This window comes from Vicugna pacos, chromosome 6 (genome assembly GCF_048564905.1).
Source record: "Vicugna pacos chromosome 6, VicPac4, whole genome shotgun sequence".
Taxonomy (NCBI): domain Eukaryota; kingdom Metazoa; phylum Chordata; class Mammalia; order Artiodactyla; family Camelidae; genus Vicugna; species Vicugna pacos.
The window spans coordinates 2,321,057-2,342,571 of NC_132992.1; the positions used below are offsets into that span (position 1 = coordinate 2,321,057).

General features: G+C 38.5%; 1 protein-coding gene across 7 annotated transcripts in view; it reads right to left on the minus strand.

Annotated features, from left to right (window-relative positions):
• Positions 1–21,515, minus strand: part of MAP2K5 (mitogen-activated protein kinase kinase 5) — a 235,857-nt gene that overhangs the window by 121,762 nt on the left and 92,580 nt on the right. For all 7 annotated transcript variants that reach the window (XR_012073230.1, XR_012073229.1, XM_072962192.1 and 4 more), the window contains 2 exons: positions 19,384–19,445; positions 13,910–13,958 (listed from right to left, as the gene is read on the minus strand). Coding sequence is in view for 5 of the 7 variants with exons in the window: in XM_072962192.1 (XP_072818293.1) it covers positions 13,910–13,958; positions 19,384–19,445 (111 nt within the window). In the remaining 2 variants the exon portion in view is untranslated. The remainder of the gene's footprint in view (positions 1–13,909; positions 13,959–19,383; positions 19,446–21,515) is intronic.

Sequence of the window (21,515 nt, forward strand, 5' to 3'; positions counted from 1 at the left end):
ATTATATCCCATTTAATTCTCATCATAACCCTCGAGATAGTTACTACTGTTAACCCCATTTTATAGATGAGAAAACTGAGGCTCAATTTAATGAAATTACTTGCTAAAGGTCACACAACTAGAGACTCCAACCCTAACTCTTGAGCCTTACCAAACTGCGTTATGTTTATGAGATATATCTCATCTGAACTTATGAGCTGGATCATTATCTCAGCTTTGGCAATGAATAGCTGGGTTGATCTTCAGATATTTCATTTTAGATTTTTCTACTTCTCACATAAAGTAGATATAGGAGGGAAGTTTGGGGATGGTTCTATTCTCTCATTTAACGTCTTGCTGCTAGTCTTGAGAAGCAGTTAGTCAAACTATAATTATTATGTGCCAGGCACGGTGCTATGACCTCAAAGAGGTTAAGGAATGGATCCAAGGCCATATAGCTGAGTTGAATTTAGAGGCAGAAGCTGAACTTAAATCTGGGTCTGACCCTAAATCTAGAGCTGCTCCACTAGGCTACCAACCACGTATCACCTTTCTTGAGACTAAGTTACAAGGCTTTTCAAGCCTTAGTTTCCTCATCTGAAAATGGGGAGACAGTGATGCCTTCCTTGAAAGGTTATCAAGAAGCTTAAATAAAATAATATACACAAAAGATCTAACACAGTAGTATGCAGAAGGCACTCAACGAATGATAATATTAATAACAATAGTAACTACTATTGCACCCAATCCAGAAGGAGCTTAATCCCCCACAGCAAAAGAATGGCCTTGATTTCCATGGTGCTCATCACCTTAAACCATGCCTTTGGAGAAAGGGAGGGATTTGCAGAGGCCTTCTAACTGCTAAACTTTCTTGGATGTTCTGAGGATATCTTAATTTAACACTACAAAGAGGAACAAAGGATGAGTTTCAACTAAGCAACATCACAAAAAAATTCCAGGAGAAAAACATTATTCCCAAAAAATTATGATTCAATTTATATCTCTAATAAAAATGCACCAGCACACAATCAGCGCCACAAATGAACTGCGGTCTCCAACCTCTACCAGCAGAAATGACTCATTACACAGCTGTTCTGCTGCCTCTGACGAGCTCCTGAACTTCACAGTTCGGTAAGAGACAAAGCTATGACCAGGGCTTGATGAATCCAACATTTATCAGACCACAGGCAGAGCGCATCATGCTGGGTGACTGGACGGGGTACCATGAAGAACTGTGAGTCAGACACACAAAGATCACGTAACCTGCTTTGAATCCCACCCCAAGTAAGGCACAAGGATCTTAGGGGAGGAGACGGGGGACTAAACGCCTCTCCTGTTTGTACTCCCTCCCTGTGTGGCACATGCCTTCTCCTCTCCTCTAAGGCTTCCACTGATACTCATTTGCAGAATGGAAGAGGAAGGTGGCCTGCATGGTAACTGCCCGGGGTGCCTCACCTTCTTAGAGATGTCCTAAAAGGGGTGACTCCGTCTGTGGTAAATCCTATCACAGACGCATGGGTGAAAGAAAAGCTAAGTCTAGGACAACCCTCTCTGATTAAGCAGACCACCCCAAATACACATACTTATAATAAGAGCATATTTATCATTATTATTATTGTTGTTGTTTTATCATTAGTAAGCTTTTTGAGATACTTGCAGGCTCGCACGCAGTTATAAAAATAACAGACATCCTGTATACCCTCTTTATCCATTTCCTCCCAACAGTCACACCTTGAAAGACTACAGTACAGTATCACAACAGGGTACTGATGTGCACACAGTCAAGACGGAGCATGTGTCCATCACCATACCCTTTCATAGCCACACGACTTCCTTCCTACCTCGGCACCCTCTCACTGGCCTCTGGAAACCACTAATCTGCTCACCATTTCTATAATTTTGACATTGCAAGGATGCTATAAAAATGGAACCGCACAATATGTAACCTTTTGTGACTGGCTTTTTCCCCTTAGCATAATCCTCTGGAGATTTATTCAGGTTATGTGTATCAGTAATGCATTCCTTTTTACTGCTGAGTAGTATATGGGATAACATAGCGCAGTTTGTTTAACCATTCACTCAACTGAAGGACACCGGGACATCAGTTTCCAGTTTGGGTCTATTATGAACAAAGCTACTGTAAACATATGTGTACAGTTTTTTTTTAAATGTGAACACAAGTCTTCATTTCTCTGGGATAGATGCCCAGGAGTGCAACTGCTGGGTCGTATGGTGGCTACAAGTTCAGATTTTTAAGAAATGCCATATTGTTCTCCAGTGGGGCTATATCATTTGACATTCCTATCTGCAATGTATTAACGATCTAATTTCTCTGCATCCTTGCCAGCATTTGGTGCTATCATTATTTTATTTTACTTTTTTTTACTTTTAACAATTCTGGTAGGTATGTAGTAATATCTCATTGTGGTTTTAATTTGCATTTTCTTAACGGCTAATGATACTGAAACCCTTTCCTATGCTTATTTTCCATTTGTATATCTTCTTCAGTGGAATGTCTCTTCATGTCTTTTGCTCATTTTGGGGCAGGAGGGGGATTGTTTGGTTTCTTTGACTGTTGAGTTTTAAGAGTCCTTTATACACTCTAGACACACATTATTTAAAAGAACACTTCTAAGTAATGCTATACGAGGTTCCTTATCTTTTGAAAATCATTACCACGAATACAGAAATCCCTAGTGACTACCCATGGGAAAGAGAATGAATGACCAATGTGGGCAAGGAAGCTTAATTTCTAGAGACATTCATTTGTGTGGAGAGTCAGAGCTGGAGAAAAACCAACAATCCAGGCTCCTTAAACTAGCCTGTTTACTTCAGTTAATGGGCTAAGTCTTTTTTCTTCAAAAACACAAGTGTTCATAAGTTATGATCTACTACATCACTAGCATGTGATTAATGTTTTCATTTAAAGAACAATATTTAAAGGATTTAAAAACAGGAGCCAAGATGTAACTATGCTCCTACCACTAGCACTTGCTTAACATAAAGGCCTCCTTCCAGACACATTCGAGTAAGCAGTACCAAAGCTCAGGGAGGAGCCCGCACACCCCAGTCCGCTCATTACCATGTGCTGCAATATAAAACCAGTTGGGGATGATTCCTTTCAAAATGACTTGGGTTGCTCAAACACTAACCAGCTCTTTCAAAAAACTGTGTGTGTTCCTCAAGGTAGCAAAAATAAAACTCACCATAACCTAAGGGTAAGCACCAACTGTGTAATCTCTGTAAAAGAGGTTGTTATGAAAGTCTGTGCACATTACATTTCTTCTACACACTTAAAATTAATCAGGTTAGTTTCCTATTGATAGTAATGCTTTCCAACAATCCTTTCTCTAAAGAATCACTTTACCAAGCAAATGATCATTCCGTAATTTATTTCTGCTACGATTCCTAACCTTCATATACACTAATGTATTGTTTTAACGCTACCACCTTGACATTAAAATTCCTTCCCTAAGGAATTCAAAGGTTACTTCTACCATTTCACTTCTCTTTTCCCACTTAATAAATATAATAAAATAATTTGGAATATAATATAAATGTTCTTATATCACTTTTGTCTTAAAATGTATACTGATCTTATTTAAAAAGTATTTGCAAATATATATAATATTTACTTGCCTACACTCTTTTGGATTATCAACTGCTTATTTTCTTCCAAATTCCTTCTTTAAAAAGGATGCCCTTGCAGGGGACCTTCTTAGACCTTTTTTGGGCAGCTTCTTGTGGATCTACAATCATTCCAAGATAAAAAGATTTTTAAGAGCGAATGCCTCTGCTATCCATGTAAGTTGTGAGTCCACACGTCCTTTCTCTAACTCTTCGTTAATGATAATATTTTATTTTCAGTATACTTTACAGTTAAAAAACCCTTTCTCCTTAAAGATGTCTTTTGATTTGATTACATCAGTTTGGTTTAGAAAGTGACCATTTTCTTGGCTAAGTCACACTGCTTTCACTCCCAATTACTTGTTTGCATTTTAGTCTCTTCAGTTCTAAAATATTTCATATTTCCTAAAATTCCCCACTTTGAAGGAACATGAAATAGTTGGCACATTTTAAGTACTTAGAATGGTGCCTGGTACAGAGTAAGTGCTTAATAAATATTCATCAGTATTACTATTACTACTATTATTGGGATTTTCATAGCAAAATCTATTTTCAGGGATTCTCATTTTCTTTTTTTTTTAATTTATTGAAGTATAGTTGACTTATAATGTTTCAGGTGTACAGGAAAGTGATTCAGTTATAAATACACACATATATATTCTTTTTCAGATTCTATTTCATTATAAGTTATTACAAGACATTGAATATAGTTCCCTGTGCTATAAGGTGGTCCCTGTTGTTTATCTATTTTATATACAGTAGTGTGTATCTGTTAATCCCAAAATCATTTGTTTTCTTTCTTATTCCATATACTTGACTTGCTTTTGTACCTTATTAGTACGTCATACTTCCTTCTGTCACAACTCAGAGAATCCAGAATCGTGGTAACTCAAGGAACTTGAGTGACCATGTAGCTGTCCCTTCTTCGTATGAGGAACCTGAGGCCCGAAGAGCAGGAGTCACCTGCCTTTCCAAGGTCACACAACGCGGCAGTCAGTCAGCGGGACTGGATTGAAAATTTAAATAAAGCTTTAGAGGGAGGTGCCAAGATGGTGGAGTAGAGAGACTCACGCTTGCCCTCTCCCACAAGTACATCAAGAATTACAACTACAAACCCACTGAACCGCACAGAACACCTACTGAACTCTGGCAGAGTGTCTCTCACTTCAATATACAGGAAGATTCTCATAGAATCCAGTAAGAGAAAAAAAGAAAAAAGAAAAAACTGATGTGGGACCGGTTCTGCAGGGAGGCAGCGGCAAAGGATGAAAGGTGCCCTCACGCTGGGACTTCCCCCTCTTTAGCCGGGAGGTCAGCGGGGACCAAAGTGGAGCTTTGAAGGCTCGGAGGAGAAAGTGGCAGCCGCTTGGAGGACAGAACTGGCACGGAGGGTCCCTGCGATCCCCAGCCCTAGACATGAGTCGGCAGGGACAAGCTGGGACTGGCTGCTGGAGATCAGTGAGGAGCCCGGGGAGATGGCTGGGTCGCACTGCACAGAGGCAGCCTCAGGGGTTTGGAGGGCAGTGTGAGCTCTGGCTGGGGTGTGTGCGGTACAGAACTGCCTGGGACCCCCATAAAAAAGCACCATTGTTGGTGTGCATGGTGGGGACGGGAACAATGCAGCCACACCACAGCCCCTGTCTCTGCGTGGCTCCATTGTTGGTGTGCTCTCACGAGGAGAGAGGTGGGGCTCGGTCACAGCCACAGTCTCTGCTGCGTGGAGGTGGGGCTGAAAGTTGAATCCATACCCAGTGGCCTTGCAACTTCACAGGCAAGACCGAGAATCTGTTCACAGCCCCAGGCAGAGAGGGTGCATTTGCACTCTCTGGACCCTTTGTGGACCTGTGTCCCTGGGACGAACAGGCAGTGAGTGGAATTCTGGCACATGGTGGGGGCGAGTAGTTATTTACAACAGGCCAGCGTATGGTATGTGGAGGCAGGGCTGGAGTTCGCGCTGACCCTGTGGCACCATGGATTCAGCTGTGTGAATGCACACTCACTACGGTAGGTCTTAGCACCTGACATTGGCAGATCTGTGCTGGTGGTTCCTGGGGCCAGGACCTGGGGGACACCAGAGTGGGTGGCTGACATTCCTGCAGCTAAGGTGGGGACAAAGGCAGCATCAACAAAGAGTGCTAAGCCCATATAACACGTTGACAGAAAACAGCATGAGGGTACCTCCCAGTGGACATCTCCCGCGGAAGTATATTCAGTGACTCTTCTTCCCGGCTGAAGCTCTCCAACCCTGCCTACCACACACCACAGCTCAGAAATGGGTCTAGAGGCCTCTATTTCAGCAACAGGGGAGCAGACCCAGCCCCTGTCAAGGCTGTGACAACCACAGAACAAAGAAGGAGGCCCCACTCAACAACAATCAGGACAGGAACACCAACCACACCCCAAGCAAAGCGGTAACAGCCAACACACATGGAAGACGTGGCAGCCATCCATACTAAGAACAGCCCTCGCAGCAAAACTATTCGACGCACACAGTCTACACAGGAACGCTCCCATTTTAAGTAAAAACAAACAAAAAATAAAACAGCCCTTCAAGCTACTGATACTCCTAAATTCATAGAGTCAGAGAACTACAAGCAAAATGAAGAAGCAGAGAAACCACTCCCAATGAAAAGAACAAGAGAAACTCCCTGAAAGAATGAACAATGAGAGACCTCAACAGTCTACTAGGTCATGACTTCAAAAGGGGCAATAAAAGCACTGAAGGAAATAGGAGAGGCTATGAATAGAGACAAGACAGAGAATGCTATAAAAAAAGGAAATAGAAACTATAAAGAGGAGCCAATTAAAAACAGAAAACTCAACGGCTGAGATAAGAGCTGAGATAAAGATAGTCAAAAGCAGAGTAGATAACGCAGAGGAACAAATGAGTGACTTAGAAGACAGGATCACAGAAGTCACCCAAGCAGAACAGCAGACAGAAAAGCAAGTAAAAACCAATGAAAGCAATATAAGGGACAGATGGGATAATATAGAGTGCCAACCTATGCATAATATGGGTCCCAGAAGGAGAAGAAAGCAAAGGGGATTGAAAAGGTATTTGAACAAATCATGACTAAAAACTTTCCAAACCTAAGGAAGGAAACAGATATCCAAGTACAGGAAGCACAGAGGGTCCCAAACAAGAAGAACCCAAACAGACCTACATCAAGACATACTATAATTAAGATGGTCAAAGTTAAAGACAAAGAAATGATTCTAAAGGCAGCAAAAGAAAAACTAAAAAGTAGTTATAAGGGAATCCCCATAAGGCTTTCTACTGATTTCTCTACAAAACACTGCTGGCCAGAAGGGAGTGGCAAGATGTATTCAAAGTCCTGAATGAGAAAAAGCTGCAACCTAGGATACTTTATCCAACAAGACTATCCTTTAGAGTAGCAGAGATAAATAATTTCACAGACAAGCAAAAACTAAAAGAATTCAGCAATATTAAACTTATCCTAAAAGAAATATTGAAAGGTCTACTCTAAATAGAAAAGAAGCAGGAAGCTACAGAAACAAGAAAACCATAACTGGAAATGTGAGTTGCAAGAGAATAAATAAGACGATATTAAAAAAAAAAAGGACATCAAAATCATAAAAGGTGGGAGAGGGGAGCAAGAAAATATATATTTTTCACTCTCTCTTTTTTTCTTTTTTTTTTCTTCGTTCTTTTTAGGATGTGTTTGAGCATGTGTTGTATGACTACAAGTCTAAAGCAAACAGATCTAGTAAGCGGTTAACACTCTTGAAAAACAGGGTAACCACAAGTCAAAAGTATACAACTGAGTCACCAAAACCAAAAAGAGACCAAGCTAATGCAAAAGAAAATTATCAAACCAGAAAAATACCACATGATATCACTTATATGTGGAATCTAAAAAAGAGACAAACAAACTTATTTACAAAACAGAAACAGACTTACAGACATAGAAAACAAACTTATGGTTACCAAGGGGGAAGGGGGTGGGAAGGGATAAATTGGGAGTTTAAGATTTGCAGATACTAATATATATATATATATATAAAGTAGATAAACAATAAGGTCATACTGTAGAGCACGGGGAACTATATTCAGTATCTTGTAGTAATTTACGGTGAAAAAGAATATGAAAACAAATATATGTATGTTCATGTATGACTGAAGCATTGTGCTGGACACCAGAAACTGGCACAATATTGTAAACTGATGATACTTCAATAAAAACATATAAATAAATAAATAAATGAATGAATGAATGAATGAATGAAGCAAGCAAGTAAGCAAGCTTTATTTCTTCTCAGAAATTGAGTTTTTAAAATTGTCCAAGTTGGGCCAAGTCAGTGCTGCACATCTGCAGTTATTTAATAGTATCTGAGGGAAACATGGCTTAACTAAGGGAAGAAAAATCTGTCCCATTTTGAGAAGCTTCAAATTTCTGGCCAAGGACAACAGCAACCTTTGAGTTTCTCTCTCACTCTCTTCTTTCCTCTTTCTCTTTCTAACATTGCAGATGTCCCTCTAACCAGGAGGGATTCTATTTTTCAGCCCGCCAAGCTAGTGAGCTGTGAGGCCAAACCCAGGGAGGATTTTTATGAGCTACGGTGATAATGACAGAATCAACAAGTCCCCATGAAAGAACGGTTGTCTCTTTTGGCAGGAAAACTTCTTTCTAGAGTAGAGCTTCAATTGCCCTACTAATAAGTAAAAGAATGCCTTATTTCTCATCCTTTTTTAAGAAAGTCTAATATACTGAGGTATACTTTACAGCACAATTCACCCTTTCTAGCTGTATATGTCTATGTTTTCTAACAAACGTGTACAGTCATATAACCAACACCAAGATCAAGATAGAGAACATTTCCACCATCTCCCAACATCCCCTCACAGCTTTACAGTCAACCCTTCCTCTACCCCTTTTGACAACTGCTGATGTAGTTTCCATCCTTACAGTTTTGCCTTTACCAGAATGTCATGTAAGTGGAGTGACAAAATAGGTAGCCCTTTGAGCCTGGCTTCCTTCATTTAGCATAAAGTATTTGCGATGCATCCACGCCACTGCAAGAATCAGCAGTTTGCCCCCTATTATTGGTGAGTAGTATCCTATGGATGGACGTACCACAATTTGTTTATTCATTCACCAGTTGAAAGACACTTGAGTTGTTTCCAGCTTGGGGTCATTATGAATAAAACCACATGGAGTGGGACTGCTAAATCATGTAGTAGGATCGTGCCAAGCTGGCTGCCAATGTTGCTAGACCGTTTTATTTTCCCACCAGCAATGTATGAGAGTTCAGCTGCTCTGTACCTCTTGTCAGCATTTGGTATTTTCAGTTTTTTCATTAATTTTAGTGAAAGTCTCTCTTTTAACAGAAAAAATGTAGCAAGAAATATTTTTAGTACACTGAACTATGGCTGAAAGTTTAAGCAACCTTGACTCCTCTCTTCCTCTTAAAACCCACAAGCAATCCATCAGGAAATTCTGACTCTACATTTAAAACATATCCAGAAACTAACCACTTCTCCCCATCTTCATGACTGTCTCCCTGACCTAAGCCTCTGTAACTCTCCTGAATTAACAGCTGATTCTACCCTTACCCCTGCCCTCAGCCTGAGACACTGGCCTCCTTGCTGTTCCACGAACACTCCACACACATCCTACCCGGCGTCTTCTGCTCTGTTCCGTCATACACTGACCTGACCAGGACCTCTTCTCTTTTAAGCCTTTGCTCCAACTTCATGTTCTCTATGAGGCTCATCTGATGAACATGACAACCTGCCTTTGCCTCCTCTAAGCCTGGTCCACTTTTTCTTTTCTCCATATTAATAACCACCTTCTAACACACACCGTATTTACATTTTTATATTTATTATTTATGGACAATTTCCTAACCCTGCCCCACCCCAGTTGGAGTATAGTTTCCACGAGTGTCAGAATCTTTCCTTTTATGTCTGTCAATGCATTCCAACTATCTAATCCAGGGCCTGGAACCCAGAAGGGGTACAACAAACAGCTGTCCAGTGAACAAACTAACAACACTGGCTTTGGCATCTACGGTAGCACCAAAGATCTGTGTGAAGCCACATTTATAAAAGAAAAAGAGCCAGGGGCAGAAAATAAAATTTCTAACATGTTTTTTGAAGCCATAAGACTTAGGTTCTCTAAACAAATCTATTTGGGCAGCAGTGCCATCAAAATAGTATGAAAAAACGTAAATATATACATAACATAAAATACCCAAAAGCTCTCCTATTAGAGAAAACAAATGAAACTAACTAGGTTCATATGTACAGAAAATATCCTGGGACATCAACTATCTAGATTTTTTTCTTTCTATAAACTTCTCCATCTGTGTAAGACTGCCCCAGCCTGATTGCCAATTTTATTTTCTTAATCTGAGTTCTCTTCTCATTACCCTTCCATTTCTATTTTTTCATCCTCAGGGAAAGAGAGAGCAGTTCCTGCCAGGGCATTCTCACACCTCGCGAAGAAATGGCCCAGGTGTTAATCTTGCATTTATGTTTGATGTGGGTAATGACGGCTGTGACTGGAGCTGTAGGCTTATTAATATGCAGGGCTCTCACCTCATTAGTGGCGACGTATGTTTTGAAGTGAAGCTGCAATGTCTGCTGCAATGTCGGGTCTGGCCTAACAGACTTCCTCACTGTTCACGTCCTCTGTTTTCACCCAGTCAGTACACACTATGCTTACAGAGCTCAAATGTGCACTTTTTAATAAAGACGGGTTTTCCACAGTAGCTGATCTTGGTGGAAGTTTCAAAGAGTTTCAACAATTTTGTCCTCAGGTGATGTCACATGTTTATCTTGGAGAAAAGATTTGCATAATTTTTGGAGGTAATACAAATGATAATAAACTTCCCTGGCTTGATTTGGGAGTGGGGTATGTTTATGAACAGCATAAAGTGGTTAATTCTAAGAATAGTTACTATATAATTAAAACATACCTGTATTATTAGTATCTAATAGTTTATAAAGTACTTTCATATATATCATCTCAATCAAATCTTAAAAAGACCCACTTAAACAGCAGTGAAACCTGATTGAATATAATATTTGATGATCCATTATGAATGGCAACTGATGCACATCAATTTCTAAAAAATTTCCAGTTGACATAACACACAAATAAACTGACCGAGACCAGTCCCAGACTAACAAGCCTCGCGGGGTGGACGGGTGTCCTGTCACTGCTTGTTGCTCAGATTTCATTCTACTCCCTGGTCCTCACCGGGTCTAAGCTCTAGGAAAGGCTCGATTGCCAACAGCTTGTCTGAAAGTCATTAACCACATTTTATCAATTCCACCATATACTGTTTTTATATATAGTATCTATTTTATGCTACAAATTCAGGGCCGCTGTGTTTCAAGGAAGCCACCTAAATGTGACAAACAGTTTGTTTTATTTTCTCATTAGGTAACTGAGTATTTTTTCATTTCTTAATCTTCTAAAATTTGTGTTCATGAGTACAAGACCCTGATTTTTAGGGGAAGCATTTGGGAGGGAAGAAAATGAAGATCAGAGGAAAACACAAGCACTTAGACTGAGACAAAGGAGAAAGAGGCCTAGATCACTCATTAGTGTTTCTCTTTCCCCATCTTCTTTTCACGCTGTCTTCTCAGAGCCTCATACCAGGCTCCCCCTCCTGCACAAGGACCACTGTCTTTGATTTGACAATGTGACACATATTCAGCTAGAACTCCCATCATCATTCATTTCGAGAAAGGAAAAATGAGGATATGTGCTTTTAAGAAGATAAGCAATGAGCTTGCACAGTAAAAGTGTATAAACAAGTATATTACCTATTTAATTGCCTTAGCTGAAGTTAAAAGCTCTGATCTTTAATTGCCTGATTGAACTGATCTAAAAAGCTACAATTTTTTAATCAAGGAGAAAATTAAATAGCTTTTTGGTAAATAAAAGGCATCTTTAATCTTATTTTTATGAAATTCAAGTTATTAAATATGGACAAAAACCTCTAAAATATTAAGTTAACAACTACTCAATCTAGAGTGAATTTCTCATTCCAAAGCTTTATAAAAGTCTTCAGGGACACCTGGCTTTGCCCACTCTTCAATAAAAACACATGCTTTTAAATCCAGAAGGTAAAAGTTTCCACAAATAAAAAGGAAACTCAAAAGCTAAACATGTGTATTTAGCGAGGTATATTACCACAGCATATTATTTCTATAGTTGAGGACCCACAGTTACTGGGGAAAAACTGCTCATGTGGACTGTTATTACTCGTCAGTCCTTCCATCTACCCAGATACAGGTGCACATTCACTCAGTGGTGCTTATTTAAAACTGAAATCCTTTCAGAGGGCTGGCTGGCCCGCTCCCAGCATCCTCACTCAGCCTCCACAGATGCCCCCTTCCCTTACAGTGGTTGCTCTCTGTAGGAAGTGGGCTGGCCAGCACAGACTGAAAAGGGAAACACAGGCTTGGGATTCCTTCTTGAAACCTCTATATCCTCTGTCAGTCAAAGCACCGAGGCCCTCAGCACATCACGGATCAGAGAACCCTTTCTTAGCCCGAAGTGCACGCAGAGCTGGGGAGGTGGACCCACCCTGCAGAGCGGTTCTGGTCAACCACACGTGCCCACCATGGTCACAGGGTGGTGGTACTGGGACTGTGACCAACACTGTAGACTTTATTTTTAGATCCACACACAAATCCACTTGAAACACATCTATCAAGATTTCATTTTGAGTGAAAAATTCAATTATTCCTCTAAAACAGAGAGTAGAAGTAAAACTAATGATTTTTAAAGAAGAAAAACAAAGATGACTGCAGAATAACTGGACAGGATTACCCTCTCCGCCGCAGTTCTTAGTGCTAGTAGGAGTCTGCACAGAAAGATATAGCTAGTGAGAATTCACTGTAAGTCAAAAATGTGCCACATGCCCGCAGTATAGGACGATCCTGAGGAACACCTTAATTATACACCATTCTATAACATTTGCATTTCCATAGCAAGGGCCTTTTAATGAAGGCTCTGCTACTGAGAACTGATGATTTCCTTGAGTACCTTTGTCAAATGGATAGCAGATGTCCATAAAAATCAATAAAATGACAAGGCCGGACCACTGTGTTAATTCCTGTTAAAACGGCCATCACCACTTTATGGGCTGGTGATGTGGGGAGGTGGGCGTACAGGGAATGAAAGCCATATAAGTCGTGTTATGTTAAATATCATTCTCTCTTCATCTTGGGGGAGAAAATGCTCCCTTTTTCTCTCCTCCAAGAGAGATTTATCCCCAAGAAGAATACGAACACACTGGGCTCACTCACCCCACATTTTGTACCAACTATACACTCTACAGCTTTAAAGAAAAACTTGCTTTATGATTCCATTTAATCAGCATAAATGCCTTCCAGAGCTGAACTGAAAGTTTTACTTGTCAGAATCGACACATCCTCTTCAGAAGAGGAAGAATTATTTAAGAAGAAATTTGGAATCACTGGGATATTAAAACCACCATAACAAAACACAAGCCAAGTGACAGATGTGGTACTACAACTGAAGACATCAGTTATCTTCTCGCTCTCATAACTTGAATCTTTTGGAAAAAAAAAACATAAAAACCTTTCCTTTAATCACATCTAATGCGTATGCCGTTGCATTTCCCCGAACGTGCATAAAGCCAGGCTGAGCAGATGTGTAAGACTAAGCAGTACTGCTAGTAACATTAGGCCAACTTGGAGTTGCTTTGTTACATAGTCTGTTTCTCACTTAATTACTTGCTCCAAATGGATTCAGACATTTTGGGAATAATAAAAAAAATGCAAAGGGAGGTTCCTTTTGCAACATTCAATAGTTATCTGATTATTCTTCTCATGTGTTCTGTTAATAGGCTAGGAGACTAATTTCTGATGCAGTCACCAATTCCTTCTTTAAAGTTTTACTTTCAAAGTAAATCTACAAGTAATCTCTTAAGGAGCAGCATATAAGGATATTTGAAATGTTAATAAAAGGAAGGGACGCAATTGTACAGATAGTGAAGGTTTTGCATTAACTAGAGTTAACTAAGAAAAATAAGATTCTGTCATTTTCAAATACTATGAAATACCATTTTACATGTTTTGCAAACATTATTTACCAAAATGCAATATCAAGTTTATAATCTAAATCAGAGCAATTAAGGGCAAAAACCTTTTAAAATAACATTTATAAAGCAGCCATCTTCTGACTATCAAATATATCACCTGACTTAAATATTAGATCATTTATTCACTTTAAAAATCAGCGTATCCAGAAAGCTCCCCATCTCATCCCAAATTAAGTTAGAGCTTGTAAGTACATACCTCTATGTAAAATCTTTAAACTCCACAAATAAGTAAGGCCTTTAACAACCTAAATTCGAGAAAGAGAAAACAGGACAATGATGGTTTTTATAAGGAACTTTCCACATTTAAACATATAATCATATCAACTATAATTCTTCCTTCAAAAGTCGGTTAACCAATAAGCACTTATTGAACACCTCCCATTTCTGTGCCAGGCTCTGTGGGGATGCTGGACGTATAAGCTACAGGTTCCTTCCTTTAATGAGCTTACCATGTTCTCAAGCTAAGGCGTGGTGAAAGAGTGAAGTAAGTATATGTGCATATAAAATGACCTGGCAAGTTCTTTGACTGAGTTCTTAGCGGATGGTATGTATGGCTGGAAAGGAGAGGGGCAGGAAAAAGGGGCAAAGATTTTCGCTTTTTATTTTTCTACACTTCTGTATGTGAAAAGAGAATTTAAGTCGTGACATTTATGACCAAGGAGAGACATTTCTAAAAAGTTAACTAATGAAGGCAACTGGTGAACTAAAAACTGCTTTCCCTGATAGGAGTCAGAAAGCCTTTGCCAGAGTGCCAGGCCTTGAGGAACAGGGTTAACTGATGTGAAGAAAAGTGAAAAAAGCATTCAGTCCAAGGTAAAAACACATACATGATCAGAGTGTTGGGGCAGTGTACTCTTCAAAAACACCAAGGTCACGGAAGACAAAGAAACACGGAAACACTGTTGGAGGTTAACAGAAACTAAAGGGACGTGACGACTAAATGCAGTGTATAATCCTAGACTGGATGCTGGATGAGAACTTTTTTCTTTTGGTCTATAAAGGGTATTACTGGACAACTGGCAAAATCTGAATAAGGACTGGTGATAAGATAGTAACACTGCACCAGTGCTAATTTTCTAGTTTTGATCAACCTAAAGTGATGAGGTAAGAGAATGTCTCTGTGCTTAGGAAATATACATCTGAAGTATTTAGGAGTAAAGGGTCATGATATCTACAACTTGTTAAAAATGTTTCAGGAAAAATAGGTGTATATATATTTTTAATCAAACGTGCTTAATTGTTCACAATTGGGGAATCTGGGTGAAGCATCTGTGGGAATTCTTACTGTTCTTCTCACAACTTTTCTCTACGTTTAAAGCAACCTTGAAATAAAAAGTTTCCCCCGAAATGTTTTAAATGACACTGGGGTAGGAAAGAACAAAGTGTACCAAGACAATGATCTTCAGTCTGGCTCATGAAAGCATATGTGTGAGGTTATGTCGACAATACTGAAGGGGCAAGTGAGGGAAATACAATGAGGAAACACAGACATCTGAGTTAGGTTTTGGATTTCTGAATTTAACAGGCTGAGTTAAGAATAATTACTCAAATAAGATACAGAAAAGATGATGTTTCCAAGACCCTAAGTACATGGGTTACAAGTGCTACCTTCTGGGTGAGAGATTAAATTATTAAAAGCTTTAAAAATCTCGGGGGGAGGGTACAGGTCAGTGGTAGAGCACATGCCTAGCATGCCCAAGGTCCGGGGTTCAATCCCCAGTACTTTCACCAAAATAAATAAACAAACCTAATTACTTCCCCCCAAAACAAAAAAGGAAACAAAAAAATAAAAAAAATAAAAATCTTTATATAGAAATTGCTGTAAACGGAGATGTAAATTTTATTTGGTTTTGGTTTTGGGGGGGTTAATTAATCACATACAATGAACAAACTACTATTACTCAAAGTTTACTACAAGAATTTAAAAGTAGCCATCATTACAGAAAAATCTAGGTGGGTCAGGAATATAAGAATAAGAAAAATTACCATTATGAGAAATAACTAAGTGATTTATATATCTTGAGACTGGTGAAAAGAGGGCTGAGGCTAAATATGCAAGGATTTCACTGGATCAAAAAAGGTTAAGAGCAATATTAAAAACAGAAATGCAAAGGGAAAAACCCAATTTCCAAATACTAAAGATCAAGAAGAAGCTAAAATCTGTATCAGTCAATGCTGAGCAGAAGTTAACATTTTAATTGTTCTCATAGATCAGAACGTATTCCTGAAAAATTTGCTAAGATCAATTCTATGATTTATCTATTTTAAGAGAAAAGAATACATGTTCATAGCAAATTATTTCTTCCAGGGTTCAGAATTAGTGGCATTACAATAAATCACATGTGCTCTGGACAGTAAGACAGTAAAGAAATAAAATATCAACATAGTAATAATAACACAGAAGGAGTAAACAGGACAAAAATATTTCCTCAAATGCTTTTAAAAAAATAACATCAAATAATAAAAACAATGTTTTTCTTTGAGTAGTAGGACAGGGTCATCTTATTTAGCATGGAAGTAATCATCTTCTGAGCTCTAGAAATAGAGTTAAACCTCAACTTATATGAGTTTATAAAACCTTCTCATTAAAGATAACTCATCACTAAGAACTGGCCCCAGAGAAGATGACTAATCAGAAGACACATAAGGGAAGGCAATCCACCATATTCAGATTACCAGGCAGAAAAAAGTAAAACAAATACTGATTTTATGATACTTGCTAAAATTATAAATTTTGTTTGAGATTCAAAAAGAAAATATTCTTCTAATGTTGTCAGAATAGACTATATTTTCCTTTAAAAGAAGAATAAGTGTACAGGGAGCTAGACTCAGTCCGATGAAAACCTAGAGGGTATTATTGGTATTCACTAGGCTAGGTCTCACAGCAATGACTTGACAAAGCCTTGACACTAAAAGTACTTATACCTGCTGTCAATCACTCACTCCTTGACATGTCAAGTGCACGTCCCTTCAGGGACAACTTCAATCAACATTAGCACTCAAAATACAGTACACAGTGTCACCGCTTCAGAAATGAGAGGAAAAATAAAATGTATTAGATGGCAGGGAAAGGCAGAAAGGCACTCCTCCTTATAGGAGACCAGGTTCAAAGGGACAGTGGATAAAAATCACTGAGCAAGGTGGGAGGCTGAAACCACCAGTTTATATGGATTTCTTTTTCTGGGAAAATATCCTCTTGCCATACATCCTAAAAAAAGAAAATTTGGACAACATATCATAAAGGCTGACAGGGTCCGTTCTGTAATGAACCTTGGGTCTGTGGACCTGCACAGCATGCCAGATTATTAGAGCCTGGAAAACAAAGTCAATTTGCAGAGGGAGAGATGCCTAGACGTGGTTCTAAGATACAAAAAGAACCTGAAATAACTATATATGTTATTCCAGCATTCTCTCATTTGTATTTTTTTTAGCTTTTTAACCTTTTTTCCCCCTTTCATCTCTTCCTCTTCTTTTTTCTGTCTTAGGAAAGCACAGTAAAGAGCATGGGGCCTGGAGTCAAAGTGCCCTGGGTTCTAATTATCACTGACTGGGTTATGTGGTAATTCCGGGCAAGCTGTTTAACTTTTTCTACACCTCATCCTGCACTCATACACAATATGTACAACAACCTGCACATTACAGTTACTGTGAAGGTTACATGACAGTATTTGTACGTAAAAGATTTATTAGTGACTGGCACAAAAATACAAAGAAGTATTCATCATACACCTGTTTCCCTCCTCTCGCCTCTGGTTTGTTGCTTCTGACTTGGCAACAGAACCCATGTGCTTTCTTGGCCTCACTGAGGGAACTCCGCGAACGATGCGGGTGCCTTGTTCAGAACATCAGAGGAGAGCTGGTCAAAGACACTGGGAACCCAACCAGGCTGTGCAAACATTTACTTTGGGAATCATGTCCTACAAACCACCAATTTGCGAGTCTTATTTCTGTTGGGAGAACCCTTCCACTGACGCCTGTCAGCTGCAACAAAGGATTATCCAAGTTTCAGTCTACTAAAATTTCATTAAAAAAATATACTTTGGAGGCTTTACATAAGCTCAGGCACCAGCAGAGTTTATAAGAAGTGGCAGATGAAGAGCAAAATTATCAAAAGCATTTTTTTTTCACTCTGGCCACAGGCAGTTTTCATTACTATGACCTGATGAGCCATAAAAGCTGGAGAAATTGGACACATTTTAGAAAAGAAAAACCACCCTAATTTTTAAAAATGTAAGGGCAAATGTAAACAATGCTTTGGGCTAGCACTTATTTCAAATGCCTTTCACTAAAACCATTGTCATGTTTGCAATGACCCAATAGGTAAGCCCTGCGCTGAAGCTGGATTATTAGTACTATTATTTTTTGCTGACTCCATTCACTCCACAGGCTTCCCATTCCAGCAGAATTGAAAAGACCGACAGCCTTGTGTGGCTGCCCTACACAAGACAGAGGCAAGATTTATGAAGTCCAGGAAGAATGTGCTTCTCTACTGAAGAAGGCAGATTCCTCTGTTAGCCAAGTTCAATAGATAATTGAGCACACAGAACTCATATACCTTTTTCTTTTTCAATTGGTATCCCTGCCTTTTTTCGCCCTTTACTATACGTGTTATTAAACTTTAGAGCCAAGAACTGCCAAAAGCCACAAAGCATTCATTCCCCCCGAGATTAAAAGAGGAAATGAAACATTTTTATTTTCATCTAAAATAGTGATTTAAGCACTCAAATTTCATACTAATCTACCTAAACATGTACATTAGAAGCTACTTAGCAGCAAGAGCCTCAGAAAAGAAAGTTCTCATCACCCCGGGCAGTTCACACTAATAATTAGGAAGAAAAAAGGAAAGCTGTGAATTACAATGAACTAAGACTAAATAAGTGTCCATGTTGGATTAAAGGACTGAGTAGTCAGTTTGATGTATAATGAATGCGAAAATCAGCCACTTAATTAAATGGTACATGGTATAATCACTTTGTTCTGCATTAAGCCGCTTAAGTTACTAGAGTGCCTTTAGTTTAGCAACTGTTTACTATTACACCACCCCATGGCTTCTCTTAGACACCGTTTAGCCTCCATACGTCATTCCAAATTTGAAATCTGGAGTTTATATAGTCATGTTAATTTAGTTGATATATTTCAGTCAGTTTATTCATGAATACAGAAAACAGGAAAACTGCTTCTGATCACAAACGGAAAACATTCCTAGAAACAGCTGGTGAAAAAAAAATTAAAACCAAGCACATAAAGAGTCTGCAAAACATTTTAAGAATAAAGTAGTATTTTCTTATAGATGGTTTTATTACAATAATTTAGACTTTCCAAGTATTTTCTAATTATATATGCCCTATAAAATGTTCCTCGAACAACTTTCTCTCTGAAGAACTTGGAAATTTTACTGGTTAACAAGAGCAGTAAGATCCCTGCAAACACATGAAATTAGAACGGGTCAGAGTATAGTTAAGTCTGAAGACATCATGTGTCTATGTCCTTACTGTGAGCTGGTCTATGAAAAGAAAAAAGGACATAGATGATGAGAATTAAGTAGGCCCTGGCAGTTAATAGGGATTGAAGAAAAAGCAAAAGCAAAAGAAAAAAGTCCTGAGGATGTAAGGAGAATAAGGCTTGGCTAGAAAGAGTAAGCCACCCACAGAGGTGACACCTTATACTTACAGCCACTGCAATTCTTCCAAGGACATGCTCTGGAATTTTTCTATATACATCCAAAGACCCTCCTGTGAAGACAAACACGCTGCGTTACAACAAATGAAACTATGAGAACAGTATGCTGGGGACCTCCTCTGTGCATCCACTGTGAGACTTTTTTTCCCTTCTACTTCCATCATGCATTGGATGCCTAGAGTAAAACTAGCTTTTTAGTCCAACTTTATGACATCATTTTACTTCCACATCAAGCATAACTAGATACTTCCATTTTTATTCTCAAAAGGCAGGGGCCATGTTATTCATTTTTACTTTTCATCAACCTAGAAATGAGTACAGCTAGCGAAGAGTAGATGTTCAATAAATATCTATCAGATGAACAGACAAATGAATTAAAATCACTATGAATTTCACCAGATAGGTTAAGTTGCTCTGAAAACAGCTTCAAAAGTAGGGACTGCAAACCACTTGTAGCAACAGTATCACTAAAATAAGTGCATAACTGTCCTAGGTAACTATTTAAAAAAAACAGTATTTATTTGGAAGTATAAATTTGAGTATGCTTGTTAAATTTTTCATCTTACACACGTAGGATAAGAATTTTAGAAGGATATACAAAGAATCACTGCTTTACTCACATTAATGATATGATTATACAAGAACTATTTTAACCACATGCAATAACTTTCTTTGAGTCAAGGTGGTATGTACAATCTTTCAGTTCCATAAAGGAGTTATTCAACATATTTGAGAAACAATTTTTGTTTTTATCAGAGGCTAGAATTCATATTTAACAAATTTACCACAGTATGAATTACAAGTATGCCTCATAAGATATTAACACGGAGCATATAGTATCCTTTAGAAATGCAGTTAAGTCCATTTTGCAAAAATAAATATTTTCATATGTCAAGTTTTTCTAAAGCTGAACATTAGAAAAAAATTATATTACTTTCTCCTGTAACAAAATGTTATACATAATACATATGTATAAAGCTACTGGCTTTGTACTTATCCTGTTAAAAGCAGGAAAATCACCATTTCTTTAGGCAACTTTGGCTTGTAGTTTCCAGATTCTATGAGAAGCTGGAAAACCACAGTGTAACTGAACCTTATACTTTGGCTCTGGGTGCTACTAGGAAGAAAATTGAAAAAAAAAAAAAAAAAGACACCTATGTAATGAGCTGAACCATCTTTGCTTACTAAAACAGCATTTTTATTACAGATGCAATGAACATATAGTAGAAAAATACTTCATGTTCTCATCGATCTTTCAGATGAGTTGGCTGTTGCAAGGATGAACAATCTCAGGATCAAGCTTTACGTGTTGGTATTTGGAATACTGACAAACGCAGTTTATTGGGGCAATCCCTTAGGAAGTGAATAGCTTCAGTGGCTCAAAACTAGGAGGTGCAAATCTATTCACATATACTAGTAAGAACTCTTAAGAGCAGATTTACTTTTACAGGATATAAAGTAGGGCTTAATTAGCTAAATGGACAGCTAAATGAATAAGCCAAATGAAAAACACCAGAGATTATGTTACTACATTAGTGGAACAAACCAAACAAAGAATCCCATTTTGAGGTAACTCACTGGTTTTTGTAAATATCTACTTAATCTCAGTTATATCCCACTCTCCTTAGCCATCCATATGGTAAATCTTTACATAGCTGGCTTTGTTCCATCACAGATTCATCCTGTCCTTGTCATAACCATTAGAGATAAATGTCAGAGGCAAAAAAAAAAAAAGGTGTGGCCGATCCACTCAGAATCAAGAGTTCCTACTAAGCCTGGTGAATTCTTACCAGGCTAAAAATGCAGAGGGTTTTCATTTTTTAGTTTTTATTTATTTATTATTGTATCATTTAATTATTTTGGCAGTGGGGTGCATAATTGGATTTATTTATTTTTAGAGGAGGTACTGGGGATTGAATGCAGGACCTCGTGCATGATAGGCATGCACTCTACCACTTGAGCTATACCCTTCCCCCAAAGAGTTTTCAATTGAATTTTTACAGAGTTTTACTATCATTTCTATCCTATATGCCCATCCCCCAAAGGCAATCCTTAGACTCATCAAATCATCAAACGCTAGTGCAGGAGGGACATTTAAGCTTGATCCAATGACTTTATTTGAC